At 47.8% G+C, this 15,105-nt stretch overlaps 1 protein-coding gene across 1 annotated transcript in view; it reads right to left on the bottom strand.

Annotated features, from left to right (window-relative positions):
* The window catches only part of INTS9 (integrator complex subunit 9), a 60,904-nt gene that overhangs the window by 2,050 nt on the left and 43,749 nt on the right, over positions 1-15,105 (bottom strand). Inside the window, exons 13-16 of the mRNA XM_050314763.1 lie at positions 13,099-13,223; positions 11,896-12,063; positions 1,393-1,491; positions 107-244 (exon numbers count right to left, since the gene is read on the bottom strand). Coding sequence (XP_050170720.1) covers positions 107-244; positions 1,393-1,491; positions 11,896-12,063; positions 13,099-13,223 — 530 coding nt within the window. The remainder of the gene's footprint in view (positions 1-106; positions 245-1,392; positions 1,492-11,895; positions 12,064-13,098; positions 13,224-15,105) is intronic.

Here is a 15,105-nt window from a genome sequence, read left to right as displayed (position 1 = left end):
TGCTTTCCACGGGAAAAACAGGAGGAAATGACTGACAAGAAACCTCTATAATCAGGACACGACTCCACCAGCACATTCCATGGAATGTGCCCCCAGTAATCCTCACCTTTTCCAGAGTCTGCACAAACTGGTCCACGGGGATGGAGCCGCTCAGCAAGGGCTTCAGAGCTTTGCACTCGGGCACATCGTCACTCACTCGCTTCCTCTTCTTGCTGGCAGGAGGCTGGGGAGGTTTTGGAGGGAGCTGATGGATGAGAAGGTGCACAGGGGAAAAAAAAGAATCACACTCTGAAGGATGCAACAGGTTGAGAAACAGGCAAGTTCAGAGCAATACTCAGGGAAGGTGAAAAAAAGGGATGTTAAGAGAACGCTGGCCTTGGAAAATGAGTCTTCAGGAAGATCTTGGACAGATCTTGACTGGAGTCACTTCAACAATCCCACCACTTCCCTGCTGGTTGGTGGGACTGTGTGCTTGGATCATGTCATTTGGGAGTTGTTAATCACTCAGCTAGATGATTTTGTGCTTATAAACTGCGTTTTTGGGGCTTGCTCACACAGTTTCTGTAACTCCAGAGCTCCAAGGCTCAGCCAGTCCTGACTGGGCTGGCTCAGCCCCTGCCCTTTAGGAGGGCTCTGGCATTTCAAGCCCAGGTCTAAGTTTATTTGGCAGCAGGAATCTGAGTAAATAAACAACACAAAGGACAAAGCAGCCTCAGACCAATTCCACTGCAACACTCCCATTTTCCCAGCGCTGCTCTGTGTTTCTAGGGAACAGACTTGGGAAGGGAAGGACAGTCTGTCTGCTGTGCACTGACACAAATCCTTCACCAATCTCTACGTCCCTGCATGGAAGACAATTCCATGCTGGGCCCAGGAGGAGAAGGGCTCTTCACTGAGTCCCTGCAGGCTCCTGCATCCCAGGGGAAAGGGGACCAGGACAGCACCTCCTCCTGAGCAGCACTAATGGCAGCAATTCCAGCCTGAGGGAGGTGGCAGGAAGGGCTGTAACGTGTTGTACAAGGATGGACAGTCTGCCTCCTGGGGAACAGGCCAGCTGAAGGCACAGTCCCTTCCCAGGTCATCTCTCTCCTCTGACCCTCAGCTCAGAGTCCAGGGGAGACCAACTGATGGTGCTCCAGGTTATGGAAGACAGCAGGATGATTTGTAGCCTCCTTTCAGGAATAATCTCACTTCCCCTTTTATCTCAGCCAGGCACATGGCCAAGGAAGAGAGGGCAGAGAGATTTATTTGCATCCCACTCCCTGCTCCGCTCGCTGGCACAGCCTCGGACGAGGATCTGCTCTGGAGGGGAAGGAGCTCCTCGTGAGGACAGCTGAGGTCCCAGGAGAGCCAGGTAAGGATACTTTTTCCCCCTTTCCCACCATCCTGTACCTGCAGCACGTGCTTGTTGTCCTTGGTGTGCAGCACAGCAGAGACTGTTGCCAAGGAAATGCCAGGCTTGATCTCCAAGGGCACGAGGGAATCTGCAAGCTGGAGTGAAAGGAGGTTTTGGTCAGCAGGAGATAAGCTCAGAAGGTGCATGAGCCCAGCTGGGATTTAAAACTGGCAGCAAGGTGGGTTTAAGCAGTGGGCTAGTGAACTGTAAAGACAAACCCACTGGTACAGTGACAGAGGGCTCCTCTCACCTGCCCAGCCCTCCTTCCAGCTCCTAAAACTATGGATTTTATACTGGAATCAGAGGTTTTCAGTAAACAGGGTTGGCCTCAGAAAAAATAAAGAGAATCCTTGTTTAAAAAGGCAAGTTCATTAATCATTTTAGTTAGTAAAGCTAATGGTCTAGCTCAGCATCATTGATTATGTTTGTTATGTGGATGGACAATGAAAAACCCAAGTGAGTTTCCTTTCAGTTCCTGACTGCAGAACAGCTGGAAGTAAAGGATTTATCCTTAAAAACCCAATGGCTCTGTTGATTAGTTTGAAATTATTCCTTACAGTGCTGCACAAAACCCCTTCCAGTGCCTTTTATACAATTCTTCCCTGAAAGACATAAAATTCAGTCTTGGCTACAACTCTGGATCCAGTGGCAACGCCCCAACGACCTGGCTCTTCAGGCACCAAAATACTGCTGAGTTCCCCGGTCTACTGCAAATTCCAACAGTGCAGGTGATCACTCAGTCACTGCAAACCTCTAATCCCTGTGGATATACAGAACCAACTGAACCTGACTCCAAAAAAACCCCACTTCTGGCCTAATCCTTTGGCTACCAGAGCACCGAGAAGGTTTTCCTGTTGGCTTTAGTTGTGGCAAAGCTCAGCTACTTTTAATGACTTCTGAAAATCTCACCCACCACTATTAAAAAAGCTGCAGGAACATTTTGAGAGCACCTCCTTGCAATGACACAGCTGGAGTGCTGGAAAAACACAGGCTGCATTAAAAATCCCTAAATTTTGTGTATGTTCAGACCTGGTGAACCTTAGAAATCCCAATTTCAGGGATTGCTGTCACTCTGGGACTCTTCACGACGTTTAAAGCAGGGCAATTTGAGTACAGCCTTCACAGTTTGTTGTTGAAGGCTGAGAGAATGAAAATATAATGATAATCATTGCTTCAGATTTCTCCTGGGACTTAAAAACTAGCAGCACTTGCAGCAGTGTGTGTTCTGCACTTGGCTGTGGTCGAAGGCACTTCCCATTCCCACCACTTCCCACAGGGGGATCGATACAGAGTGGGATCTAATGAAGAGCAAAGTGACAAACACTGTGAAGAGAAAGATCCTTAAAAAACAGGGAGTTGCTCAGAATCAAAGTCTGCTGCCACTGGAATATCTGGGCATTAATATTTGTGCAGGTTTTAACCACACAGTTGCTAAACAGCAATTATTAACACCAGAGAGCCAGTGAGACAAGACACTCGTTTTTATTTCCTCCAAGGTATTGCTGCAACCCCACAGCCCCTCTCCATGTGGCAGCCAATCCTTTTATTAGAGAAACTCACTGACCCAAACCAAAAAGGGTCATTTAATCACATCCAGTAATTCACCCTCCAAGGCCAGACAGCTCTGCTGTAACTCCTTTCTGCTCTCCTTTCAGCTGACCTCCTGCACACAGAAATCACAGAGCTCTTCCAAAACGCCGCATTAAAGGAACCCTTTTCGCAGGGACAGCAAGTCATGTCCGCACTCCAAGCTACAGCCACTCCACATCTCCCCCCCACAAGCTGTTTCAAACTTTAATTCCCCCTCTGCAGCCAGGAAACCGTGGCTTATTTCAGGGTTGAATTTGTCCAACTTGTGCAGCTGCTGGGTCTTGCTCTGCCTTTGTGCGTGAGATTGAAAAGTCCCCCCACCACGCAGCCATAAATGAGGCTTCCTTGCAGTCATTATCACAAGCCTGGTGTCACACGCTGGCACCAGGAAAGGCACAAAAGCAGGGACAACTGAGAACTAACAGCACATTAATCAGTCCCCTGCCTGTGGATGAGCACTTGGACTGCCTTAAGACAAACTTGTGCGTGCACTGTTTCATTTTTCAGCTTGTCCACCCATGCTAAACCAGAGTAAAAGGCATTTTTACTGTTCAGTCTCTGCTGTAGGATTGTGTTTCCCTCATCAAAACGGGATTTGACACACACCATGTGAGCCCAAACACCAAGCTGTTGGCCAAGCTACAGTTGTTGAGAAAGAAGAACATGGGTTGGGCCACTCCTAAATCTCTGCTAAGGCTTCAACAGGGACAGGTTTAAGTCTGTAAAGTTGTCTTCAGTCACCAGCCAAAAATCCTCCTGTTGGCAACCAGGGGCTCAACGAGGGCTGAGGATGGACCTGAAACTCCTGCAGCAAAAAATAAAACTGAGGCTGAAAAATCAGTGAATAAAACCAGGGCAGGACCAGAATTTTAGCACACGTGGTCTTGGCCCTGTGAGGGATTTTCCCAGGGACAGACAAGCAGGGATGCAACCAGTATTTTAATGGTCAAGTTGCAGGGATTTCTTCCCAGATTTTGGGGACACCTCTCCCAACTCTTCCCTTGAAGGTGCAGGAAGTCTGACCCAGCAGGGAGAGGTAAAGTTTGAGCTGGGTGGGGTGAGCTGGATCCTCACCCTCCAGGACCAGAACAAAGAAGGAGCACAGCAAAGTTTACCAGGAATTAAAATCCCCTTTAGCTTTTGGGATCTGAAATCACCCACGTGTTAGTTGGATTACACCAGGTGTGTTCAGAGCTGTGACACCGCTGGGCAGGACTGACCCAGTCTGGACTCAACAGCCTGCAAATCCTCAAGGAAAAATAAGGCAAAAAAATGAAGTTGTGATACATTCCTTGGGCAGGGATCAGTTTTGTTCAGCTGCTGCAGTGCCCAGTCTTGAGGCTACTCCCAGTTTTTATTAATGGCCCCAGCATGGATCGAGGAGATCTCACTGGAGTTTGTAGAGGCACCTTCAACAGAACCAGGATGACAGAGAGGAAGAACTCGATGAGCTCCAGAACTGGAGTGAGAAAAACAAGCTGAAATTCAACAGCATGAAATGCAAGGACAGAGATGGGGCTGATAGAGAGAGAATTTCAGCTGCTGGAAAGGACAGAGGTGAGGGGTGCAGGTTTATTAGTCCATCCCATGAGAGCTGAGAGTGACACAGCCGTGGAAAAGCCAAATGAAACCTCAGAAAATACCAGGTAATTCTTGCAAGAGATGAGCCATCACCATTATATTGAGCCCAGCAAGATCCCATCTGAACTACTTGTAAATTGTGGGTAATTTCAGCTCAAGTAAGACATTCTGAAGGGCAGATTGGGGCAGGAGAAGCTGCCTTGTGAGAGGAAACTAAATGTCTTGGCAGAAAGCAAGCCCAAAGGGAGAATTTGATTATCCTACATCAACACCACAGGGAAAACACCAACAAAAAGGGAAATGTATTTATGCTAAAACATGGTGTTAGGAATAAATGTGTGCAGGCTGGCAGTGAGTGAGTGTGGGCTGGAAATGAGGAGGTTTCTGGCCATCAGGGACAGTGGGGGTTTGAACAGCAGCGAGTGGGAACAGCAGGGGCAAAAGTCTCTGCCATTTGGAGCTGGAGCCTTACATTTTTTGAGGCACATTATCAAGATTATTAGTAACTGGAGCTGGGTTCTGGCCAGGTAATCCCTGAGGACATTTCCAGGTGGGAATGGTGGCTCACAACCTCAGGGCTTGCCAGGTATGAAGAGATTCTTACCCACTACCCAGGCCCTAAACAGGATGGAAGCTGTATGAGACAGGAAAACATCCTCTCCCAGTTATTCCAGAAACCCAAGGATTTTAAGATCCTGACATCAGGAAAAGCCTGACTTCAGATAAAGCTCACCAAGCCCTGGAGATCAGAGTTTATTCATAGAGGGTTTTATAAAAACTAGTCCTCAACAAAACCTAAGAAGAGAAAAACCCGCTTTGCCTCCATCCCTCCACTCCCCTTGCTCCTCACACACCCCAAATCCAGTTTCTGGAGGCAGAAAAGCACCTTCCCATCTGAAAAAGCATCTCTGACAGGAAAAGACTGCCCAAATATTCCACATGAATGCAGCAGCCCTTTCACAAGCAGGGAGGGTCTGCAGAGTCAGTTTTGTAAAAGAGAAAGAAAAACCACGGTCTTCATCCTGTCAGTTAAATTTGGAGGGTGAGGTGAGGAGGGGAAGACAATTTACCTCATCTCCTACCTCCCTGCCTCCTCTTATCCCTTCACTTTTTAAGAACCAGGAGCTCTGCTGGTAACCAGGCACAGGAGATTTTAGTGTGGGCAGGAGAATCCAACAGCTCCAGCCCTGGCTTTCCTTATTCTCCCTGCTAAAGCCGGGGTTGAGTGCAGGAATCCCGCAGAGGGAACAAAAGACTGTGTGGTCAAACACCTGGAGCCAAGGGGAAAGGGCTGGAAATTTAAATATTCCCATGGATTCCTGACCAGCAAGCATATGGAATGTGCTGCAGGCAGGATGGGAACTGAGGAATCTTGCTAATGAGACTTAGAGGGACAAAGGCTTTTCCAACAGAGAAGAACATCCCAGAACTAAGGGTGTCTGTCTGATCATCAGTGGGTGATCTGAGTCACCCCTCGTTGGGGTTTCACCCTCACATTTCACACAGTCCAAGTGTTTTTAGTGGGATAATTCAGTTGTTAAACAAACCCCACCTTCATGGATCTGCCAGTTGCTGTGGGTCTCCCCCAGTTCTCTGTGGAGCAGATTTGGAAGTCTCATTAACTTCAGTGGGTGAAGAATGGTACCACAAATAGTTGAAGCTTTTGCTATAACTGCTTGCAAATGCCTAAATCTTAACTTTGGGCTTCCCCAGAGCCGACACCCAGTGGAGAAATAAAAGAGGTAGAAGGGCTAATCTGCAGTTTTGAGCACGGAAACAAAGCTCTTCTTTCCCATGGAAATGTTCCATGCACAGTTAATGGAGGAGGGCTCTGGATCAGCACCAGGAACTTCATCCCCCAAAGCCTGGAAACCAAACCAGTACTGACCAACCCACAGGGAATAATCCCAGCTGGGAGTCCAAGCAGCAGGCTCAGGGCTACCACTGACACTGGCTTTGTGCCAATCCTGTGCCAAAAGACAGTTTAAGGAGGTATTTAAGAAGTGCAGTGAGGCAGATTTATGGCTGTTTAATGAAGCTCTTCCCCAGGAGCTCAGGAGCAGCAAACAGTTGTTTGAAGAACTTGCAAGAGGATAGTGGGAAACAGGACCAGCAGAAGCAGAAAACAGCCTCAGACTGGAATGAAAAATGACAGGTAGGGGAAGCAAGGACATGAAATATCTTCAAAGGAAAGGCAGGCAGCTCGCAGATGTAAAAGATGAGTCATTTAAAAGATATAAAAATGGCATAAATCAAAATATTCAAAACACAGTAACCAGTTTATGGGTCAGAATGTCAAGTCAGGATGTGATGCTGTTGTTGTTGAAGCTGGTTGGGAAGAGAGAGGTAAGTGCCTGGCTGGAAAAGAGTGTTATTTTAAAGCCAGACATCAAAAATGAAAGGAAAAACAAATTTAGACATTAATGCAGGCAGGCAAAGGCAGGCTGGGAGCAGGAAAGCAGATCCCAGTTTCATCTAACTAAATAGGACAATCTGTGGATAAGACCAACCAGGGAAAAGGGACAGCAAAAAAAAAAAAAGGCAAAGGAAATGAAGGATAACACATTCCAAGCCCACAGAAGAGGGGAGGAAGGAGCAGAATCCCCCGAGGCTGAATGGCCAGGAGGGAAGAGACCTGGGAATGAGGTGGGAGCCAATTTTGGGAAGAAAATGAGGGCTGACTGCACTGAACACCGCTGACGTAAATCAGGAGGACAACAGACTGCACTGGGGCTGCCTTTGTCCAGGAAAAGGCAGGTGAAAGCTGGGACAAGAGCAGCTGTGCTGGAATGTCAAAAGGAGAGGTCAAACTGCCAGGAAAAAGGAGAGACCCAGACAGTTTTACAGTGGCTTCAGTGAGCCTGGGGCTGCAGGGAGGGATGAGCAGCAGGAGCAAAGAGGCAGGTTGTGTTTCATTTATTTGTGTGAGACTGTGGCACGGGGACACCAGGGGGCAAAGGAGCAGAGAGGTCGGGAGATGGGATAATGTCACCGATTATGGGCAACACTGGTGACTCCCTTATTTTGGCCTCACCAAAATAAGCTGAGGGTCAGTAGAAAGTCAGAAATTAAAACTCCTCAGTCCCTGAAACACAAAGGAAAGGTCAGAAAGGTAAGAGGAAAGCATAAAAAGAGGAGTCAGGGCAAGGGAATGGGAGGGTGGAGAGAAAGCTCCATAACTATAACAGAGCCGAGTGCTGTTCCCTTCATTCTCTCTGCAGTTTTGCTCCATGCCAGGCTGTGCCTTGCCCATCCACACTCTCCCATCCTGGGCTGTGTCCTGAAGAACTTGCAAAGTGGGTGTTTTAAAAGCACAGAGCCCTCAGTGAAGTGTGTGATCCGCACCATTGTTCAGCTGTAATTAAACTGCAGGCACATTATTTGCTCAAACACTGCTGTTTAATTTTATCTGTTTGCTCCAGAAGGTGTTTTGCATTTTCCCATCGTTGTGCTGTGAACAGACAATGCCTAACCAATTTCCAGGAAGCGGTCTTTTCTTTTTATTATTATTATTTTTTGCAAGTGAAAGGCAGATGCTGAGAAGAACAAATTAGTTCAAGTGTAAAGGTTTCCACAGTCCCTCTGAGAGCCATTCCAGCCTGATGCCTTGGGACTGCTTAAACCTCTCTCCAAACAAAGGCTGCTGTGAGTGTAAATCTCATTATCATACAACAGCCCTGCTTGACCTGCCTTTGCTCCTCGGTGAAGTGATTGAAATGTAGACAAGCTCCAGCAGTAAAAGTAAATTTACATTAGTCTGACAGGCCAGAATCTGAATCACTGCAACAGTTTTGCAAAGGGAATTTCACACCACCAAACCCTCAGCCTGCACTGACTGAAGCCACTCTTGAGCCAACTCTTTGGTTTCCAGAAACTGGAAGAATCCAGACAGAAGTTTGAGCACATCCCCTCTGGGAAGTGGATTCAGGAGAGGGCCCTGATCAGGGTTTCACTGCAACAGCCTTTCTTTTATGAGTGTAAATACACACACAAATCCTTACCCTGGAGCAGATCTAGCAATGACTTGTTTTTCCAGGGTGGATTTCATCATTCCATGTTGGGCTGACAGGGTTTTGACAAATAAGAAGCCATTGCAAGGTTTGCTGGGAGCTATAAAATATCCTTTTCAGTTGCCACTTGAGCCTCCCCAGAACACCAGGGCTGGTGGCAGCCTGAATGAAACAAATGCCCTTTCCTTGTAGAATAGAAAATCCTGCATATTCAGGAACCCTAAAGAGTCCTCCTGGATAAACTACTGAAAAAGGGACATTAAGCAGCAGATACTCCCCACCAGGGAGCCTCATGTCCCATCCCCAATCCTGTCTTGCACAACCCCCTCAGTAGAAAGGGAGGTTACACCGAGTTTTTGCCATGACCAGGTAAGTTCCCCTGAAAAAGAACCAGCAAGATCCCTCTTTGAGGGTGATTTGCAAATCTTGGAGCTCGGGAATGGCATCCCATGAAGAGCCCTGAGCCACAGCCTGGCTCTCAGGAGGGTCTTTTCAGGAGCATCATTACAGACCAAGGAGCTTTTGACACGAGTTGTCCAGCGCAGCTTTGGAACCAGGGAAAATCATGGAATGGTTTGGGTGGGAAGGGACCTTAAAGATCATCCAGCTCCAACCCCCTGCCATGGGCAGGGACACCTTCCACTAGCCCAAGCTTGCTCCAAGTCCCATCCAACCTGGCCTTGGACACTTCCAGGGATCCAGGGGCAGCCACAGCTTCTCTGGGCAAGCTGTGCCAGGGGCTCAGCACCCTTTCAGTAAAGAATTCCTTCCCAATCTCCCATCTCTCCCTGCCCTCTGGCAGTGGGAAGCCATTCCCTGTGTCCTGTCCCTCCATCCCTTGTCCCAAGTCCCTCCCTAGCTCTCCTCCAAGCCACGATAAGGTCATTCCTGAGCTTTTTCTCCTCTGGGCTGAACACTCAGCCTGGAGAACACCTGGACATGGAAAATTACAGGAGATGTTTCTTCTCCCCGAGCACGGACTGCTTGGAAATCAGGACTTCTGTGGGAATATAATTTGATGTTTTAAGGTTAAAAAAACCACAAAATACCTGCCTGTGCAGGTTTCTGCTCAAAGTCTACAAGTTAAAGTGAAAGCAAGAGAAACCAGCCCTCATTTCCTTTGTGCTTCTTTTCCCAGGCTGGTGAGTACCACATTCCCTGTGATGCATCCCTCTCCCCCAGCAGCTTTGGGAAGTGCAGGAAGAGCTGGTGTGGGTGCTGACACAAGGGACAGGCTCACAAGGGCTCATTTTCAGAAAACCCAAAGCTTCAGTGAACTCTAAATAAGAGGTGAGCCACGGGCTGCTGAATCTAGGATTTGTTTTGGTTGTGCTGGTGAACGGAAGCCAGAATTTACTTGTCTTAGGTTTCACAGGATCCAATAAAGATGCAAATTTCCCAAACAATTGAATATCCAGGCCATGATGGAGTTGCATCCCAGCATATTTTCTAATTAACCCCTCCTCCTTGTCTCCAAGCAGAGCTGGTGTGAGCTGGTGGGAATGGGGGTTGTGGGCTGGCTGAGGGATTTGTTACCAGAGCCCCAGTTCTGTGTTCCATATTTGGCTCAGCTCAGGGTCCTTCCTGCCTCTGCTCTCTGATGAAAAGTAGACTCACTGTTCAAGTTTCCAAACCTGCTTGCAAAAAGCCACTGCCACCTTTGATCCAAGGACACATTTGTGCTGATTGGATTGTCAAAAAAATATTTTAAGCTCGTGTCTGTCAGAATGTGGGTCACCCTTTGTGAGATGGGTACATTTGGATTTGATTTATGGGGTTAATGAATCATTAATAGATGTTGTGGGGATAAGTAATCCACATTTTAGATGCCTACAAGCAATCCATTAACCTGCTGGACTTGTGCAGCCTGTAGGAATTAACCATTTGTTGAAATTGTTGGAATACAAATGAGCCTTTTCACTGCTTCTTTAACTTATGGCTGAACACTGCTCCTCACAGGGAAGGGTATTTGTGAGGAAGGGGAAAGACACCTCCTGGCTACCAAGTCCCAGATTCCTTGGATCCTTTCCATGACCTTGGGGCACTAAATTCAAACTAATTCACACCCACATTTAAGCTGCAGGTGACTGGCTGCCTCACCTGTGGCTTGCAGAGATCACTCTTTGAACTGATTATTGTGATATCCTTGCAAAGGACAATTCACTTGAACATATTTTTTGCTTGCCTACAATCCCAGAATCCCCAAATGGTTTGGGTTGGAAGGGACCTTGAAGATCATCCCATCCCATCCCCTGCCATGGGCAGGGACACCTTCCACTAGCCCAGGTTGCTCCAAGCCCCGTCCAACCTGGCCTTGGAACACTTCCAGGGATCCAGGGGCAGCCACAGCTTCTCTGGGAATTCCAGCCCAGCCCCTCCCCACCCTCCCAGTCAGCAATCCCTTCCCAATCTCCCATCTGTCCCTGCCCTCTGGCAGTGGGAAGCCATTCCCTGTGTCCTGTCCCTCCATCCCTTGTCCCCAGTCCCTCTCCAGCTCTCCTAGAGCCCCTTTAGGCTCTGGAAGTGGCTCCAAGGTCTCTTTCCAGGCTGAACAGCCCCATCTCTCTCAGCCAGTCAATGGTTTTTTTTTTCAATTCCCATTAGCTGACACAGTGAAATTACCTCTCAAAAATGCTTCTTTCTTAGCCCTCCATTTGACAGCATGAGCTTTACATGACCACAGTCAACAGTAAAGCCCAGCCACAACAAGATCCCTTTAGTCAAAGGCTGCAAATATCTTCAGAACAAACATCTTTAGTTCTGAGGCTGCACCTCCACTGCTGGGGCAGTTCTGGGTCCCTCAGACAAGAGAGACACTGAGGGGCTGGAGCGTGTCCAGGGCAGGGAACGGAGCTGGGAAGGGGCTGGAGCAGCAGGGAGCGGCTGAGGGAGCTGGGGGAGCTCAGCCTGGAGAAAAGGAGGCTCAGGGGGGACCTTCTGGCTCTGCAACTCCCTGACAGGAAGGGGGAGCTGGGGTGGGGGTCGGGCTCTGCTCCCAGGGAACAAGGGACAGAATAAGAGGGAACAGCCTCCAGCTGTGCCAGGGGATGTTTAGGTTGGATATTGGGAACAATTCCTGCATGGAAAGGGCGGTCAGGCATTGGAAGGGGCTGCCTGGCGCCGTGGTGCCACCTGAGGACACGTTTCAGTGCTGACCACAGTGGTGGTGCTGACTGACTGACAGACCCGACCACCTGAAAGGTCTTTTCCAACCCTTCAACAATTAATTCCATGACTTCTAAAGGGGCTGCTGAAGCAGCAGCTGGGATTTGCAGCAACCCCCCTCACCCTTCCTTGTTCCCCAGCGCAGTCACTCACGTCCGGCATGATCTCGATCTTCTCGTAGCGGCGCTTGTAGGGCAGGGTGAGCACCTCTGCGCGCCGGTAGGACATGGCCGGGGGCTGGCAATCCACCATCAGGTCCGTGCGGTGCGACTGCGTGGGTGGGGGCTGCGTGTACTGCTCCGGGCACACCACGTGCAGGGGCTGCAAAACAGGAGGAGCTGTGTTGTCCCCTAATCACCACTTTGCTACATCAGCAGTTGCCACGAGGAGAGGGAAAAAATAAGGAGACCGAGTAGGTTTTTTCGCCCAAATCCTTGTGGTCTAAACTGGAAGCGAAGGGTTGAAGTGGTGGGGGCCATCCCAAATTGTCACGGAGATGTGTCAACATGCAAGGGAGGGCACTTGGTGTGTTCAGCTGAGGGGAGACCTCACTGCAAGTTACAACTTCCTTGGGAGGGGCAGAGGAGGGGCAGGACTGAGCTCTGCTCTGTGGGGACCAGGGACAGCACCCAGGGAATGGCCTGGAGTTGTGCTAGGGCAGGGTCAGGTTGGATCTCAGGAAAGGTTCTTCCCCCAGAGGGTGGTTGGGCACTGAACAGGCTCTCCAGGGCAGTGGGCACAGCCCCAAGGCTGCCAGAGCTCAGGGAGTGTTTGGATGGTACTCTCAGGCACAGGGTGTGACTCTTGGGGATGATTCCTTCGGGTCCCTTCCAGCTCGGCATATCCTGTGGTTCTGTGAAAAACACCAGCACAACAAGCGACTCTTTTGAGTTTTCCTGACCTGTCAGCAACATGTTGACAGAGCAGAACCAGGCTGGTGGCCACAAGGATCGCTGCAGGATTTTAGGAAGGCAAAGGAGAAGACAGTGGTTCTGCAAAGTGTTTTGGAGACAGCACAGCACATCAAGGAAAACATGGCAGAAGATGCTTATCCATAAGCAGGCTGTGGCAATTCTATATCAGTTGTGCAGTGACAAGGCAGAACACAATGAGATAAAACGATCCAGGAGGTTTGGAAGAGCATGTGTGAAGTATCTCTGAGTTCAACAAGTTGAAGGTAAAACACAGGGAAAAACTCAGCCAGAAAAAAAACATCTGGATATTACTTTAATCATGTCATGACTCAGAAAGCAAATTTCAGTAGAAACAAGTTTGAATATATGAGTTGTTCACAGCTGATCTATTTATTTCAGGTGTGTGAAGAAACACAGGAAAAGACAACAGAAAAATCCTTACCTGGACTTCTTTGAGCAATTTAGACACCTGAATAAAATTGAGCCTTGTGTCAATGGGACAGTAAACACATTTCATTGCCAAGGGCTGATAGGGAGCCAGAGCATCCAGGTAAGAGAAATCAGGTTCTGAGAGAGAAATGTTGGAAACACTGAATGTTTGTTGACAACAAACACGGCCCAATCCCTCTCGGATTCCACATTCAGGAATTAAAGGAGTTGTTGTTTCAGCAATGTTAATTCTGTTACAGATTTCTCTTCCCTTCCTCCTCCCCCCCTCATTATTTTCAATTAATTTGATGAAAATTAGGCCCACAATTAGTCTTCCCTTAATCAATCAACAGAGTAACACTATTCCATTTGAACACGTTATTGCATGATTTTTAGAGCAGATTTAATCATGACAAAAACACCACCTCTTCTTTTTAATCAGGTCCTGTAAAAGAAGGCAAGATGTGTCATTTTGGGTCTCATAAGGTAACCCAAATGGCAGCCTGGTTTTCAGCTGTGATAAAAATGCAGCATAGAGATCATATTGTTATATATATATATATATATTTATTCTTCTAAGTGCCAGGTTTAGACTGCTGGAAAAGCACAGGGCCTTTCATTACTGACTTTTAAAAATCAGATTAGAGGTTTGCCAGGGAAAAGTCAGGCACTGAATGGGATTTAAGTCACACAGAGAGAAATAAAACATTGACAATATGACAGAAAAAGACTATTTTTTTGGGGTGGATGACAAATGCAGATCTCAGGTGACACAGTGAAGGGTACAAGTAACCTCTTGATTCTGGAGGTCACCAGCTAATGATGTGGAAATGCTTATGCCATCACCATCTACCCAACAATTGTGGGATAGAGGACACAAAGGGAATGCTGGAAAAAGGAAAACTGGTATTAGATTGATAAGGACAGAACAGGAAAAAGGGAAAGGGGTGCATGAAAACCTTATCTGCTGGATTACCCTGGACCAGAGGACACCCTGCAGGGTGAAGTGCAGTTCAAGCCTGGCTGGAGAACAGCACGAGGCATTTCTGTGGTAACTTAAAGGAGACTGAAATTCGGGGACTCCACTCTGGATTTAACCAGATGTTCTTCCATCACCCTGAGCAGAGCACAGGGCTGGAATTCTCCGGGAGACAGCAAGGGAAAAAAATCTTCAAATCTCAGCCCCCAGCAGGACATCCAACATAAAGACAAGTTAATTGCTCTCCCAGCAATCTGCTAGCTGGCTGAGCACCAGCGAGTGATGGGGGGAAGTTCACCCTGCGAGAGCAGGACACGGTGCCAGCCAAGGATACAGAAGTTTGGAGCTGTTAAAGGGATCATTTTCCCAGGTTAAAAGCAATTGCCTGGGATGTTAAAGTGAGAAATATTAACGAGGACATCTTACAAGACGACCCAAAAGCCATGAATCCACAAACACGAAACACAAATTGCACTGGGCAAAGAGCCACGTTAGTTAAAAGCAGATGTGGTGATGGCAGTGAAACAAAGCCTAAAAATATCCATGTAAAAATGGCATTTAGTGTCAGTTAAATTTAACAGCAGTGAGCAGAAGTTTAAAAATAGGAGTACTGGGAAGGCAGCTAGTTGAAGAATGATCAGTGATCAATTAGGGTTAAATCAGAAGACATTTTAAAAGTCATTAGGGGAAAATAGAAACTTTAAGAAGTCAGGCAGAGCTTCTCCCTTGGAGATGTGACTGAAACTGTAAAAGGTAAGTTTAAAAAAGTTATGAGAAGTAAGTTTTTCCATCCCATCTGAGGAGATTTGAGGCAGCACCTGCTCAGATTGAGTATGCCTGGGTCAGAGGCTCAGATAATGTACAGATGTGGATTTTTGATCTGGGAATCCCAAATGGCACCCAGTCTAGAGAGTGTCTCTGAACAACTAACAGGAAGAATAAGAGCCTTGGAAAAGCGAGAAATTCTAACGAAGGAATTCTAACCCAGGACTTGGAAAAGTCCTCACATGTGAAAAACACACCTTGGGCTGATCTCAGCTC

The sequence above is a fragment of the Myiozetetes cayanensis genome, unplaced genomic scaffold (genome assembly GCF_022539395.1).
Source record: "Myiozetetes cayanensis isolate MyiCay16 unplaced genomic scaffold, myiCay2020 scf2-11, whole genome shotgun sequence".
NCBI classification, from domain to species: domain Eukaryota; kingdom Metazoa; phylum Chordata; class Aves; order Passeriformes; family Tyrannidae; genus Myiozetetes; species Myiozetetes cayanensis.
This window is presented reverse-complemented; position numbering and strand designations above follow the sequence as displayed.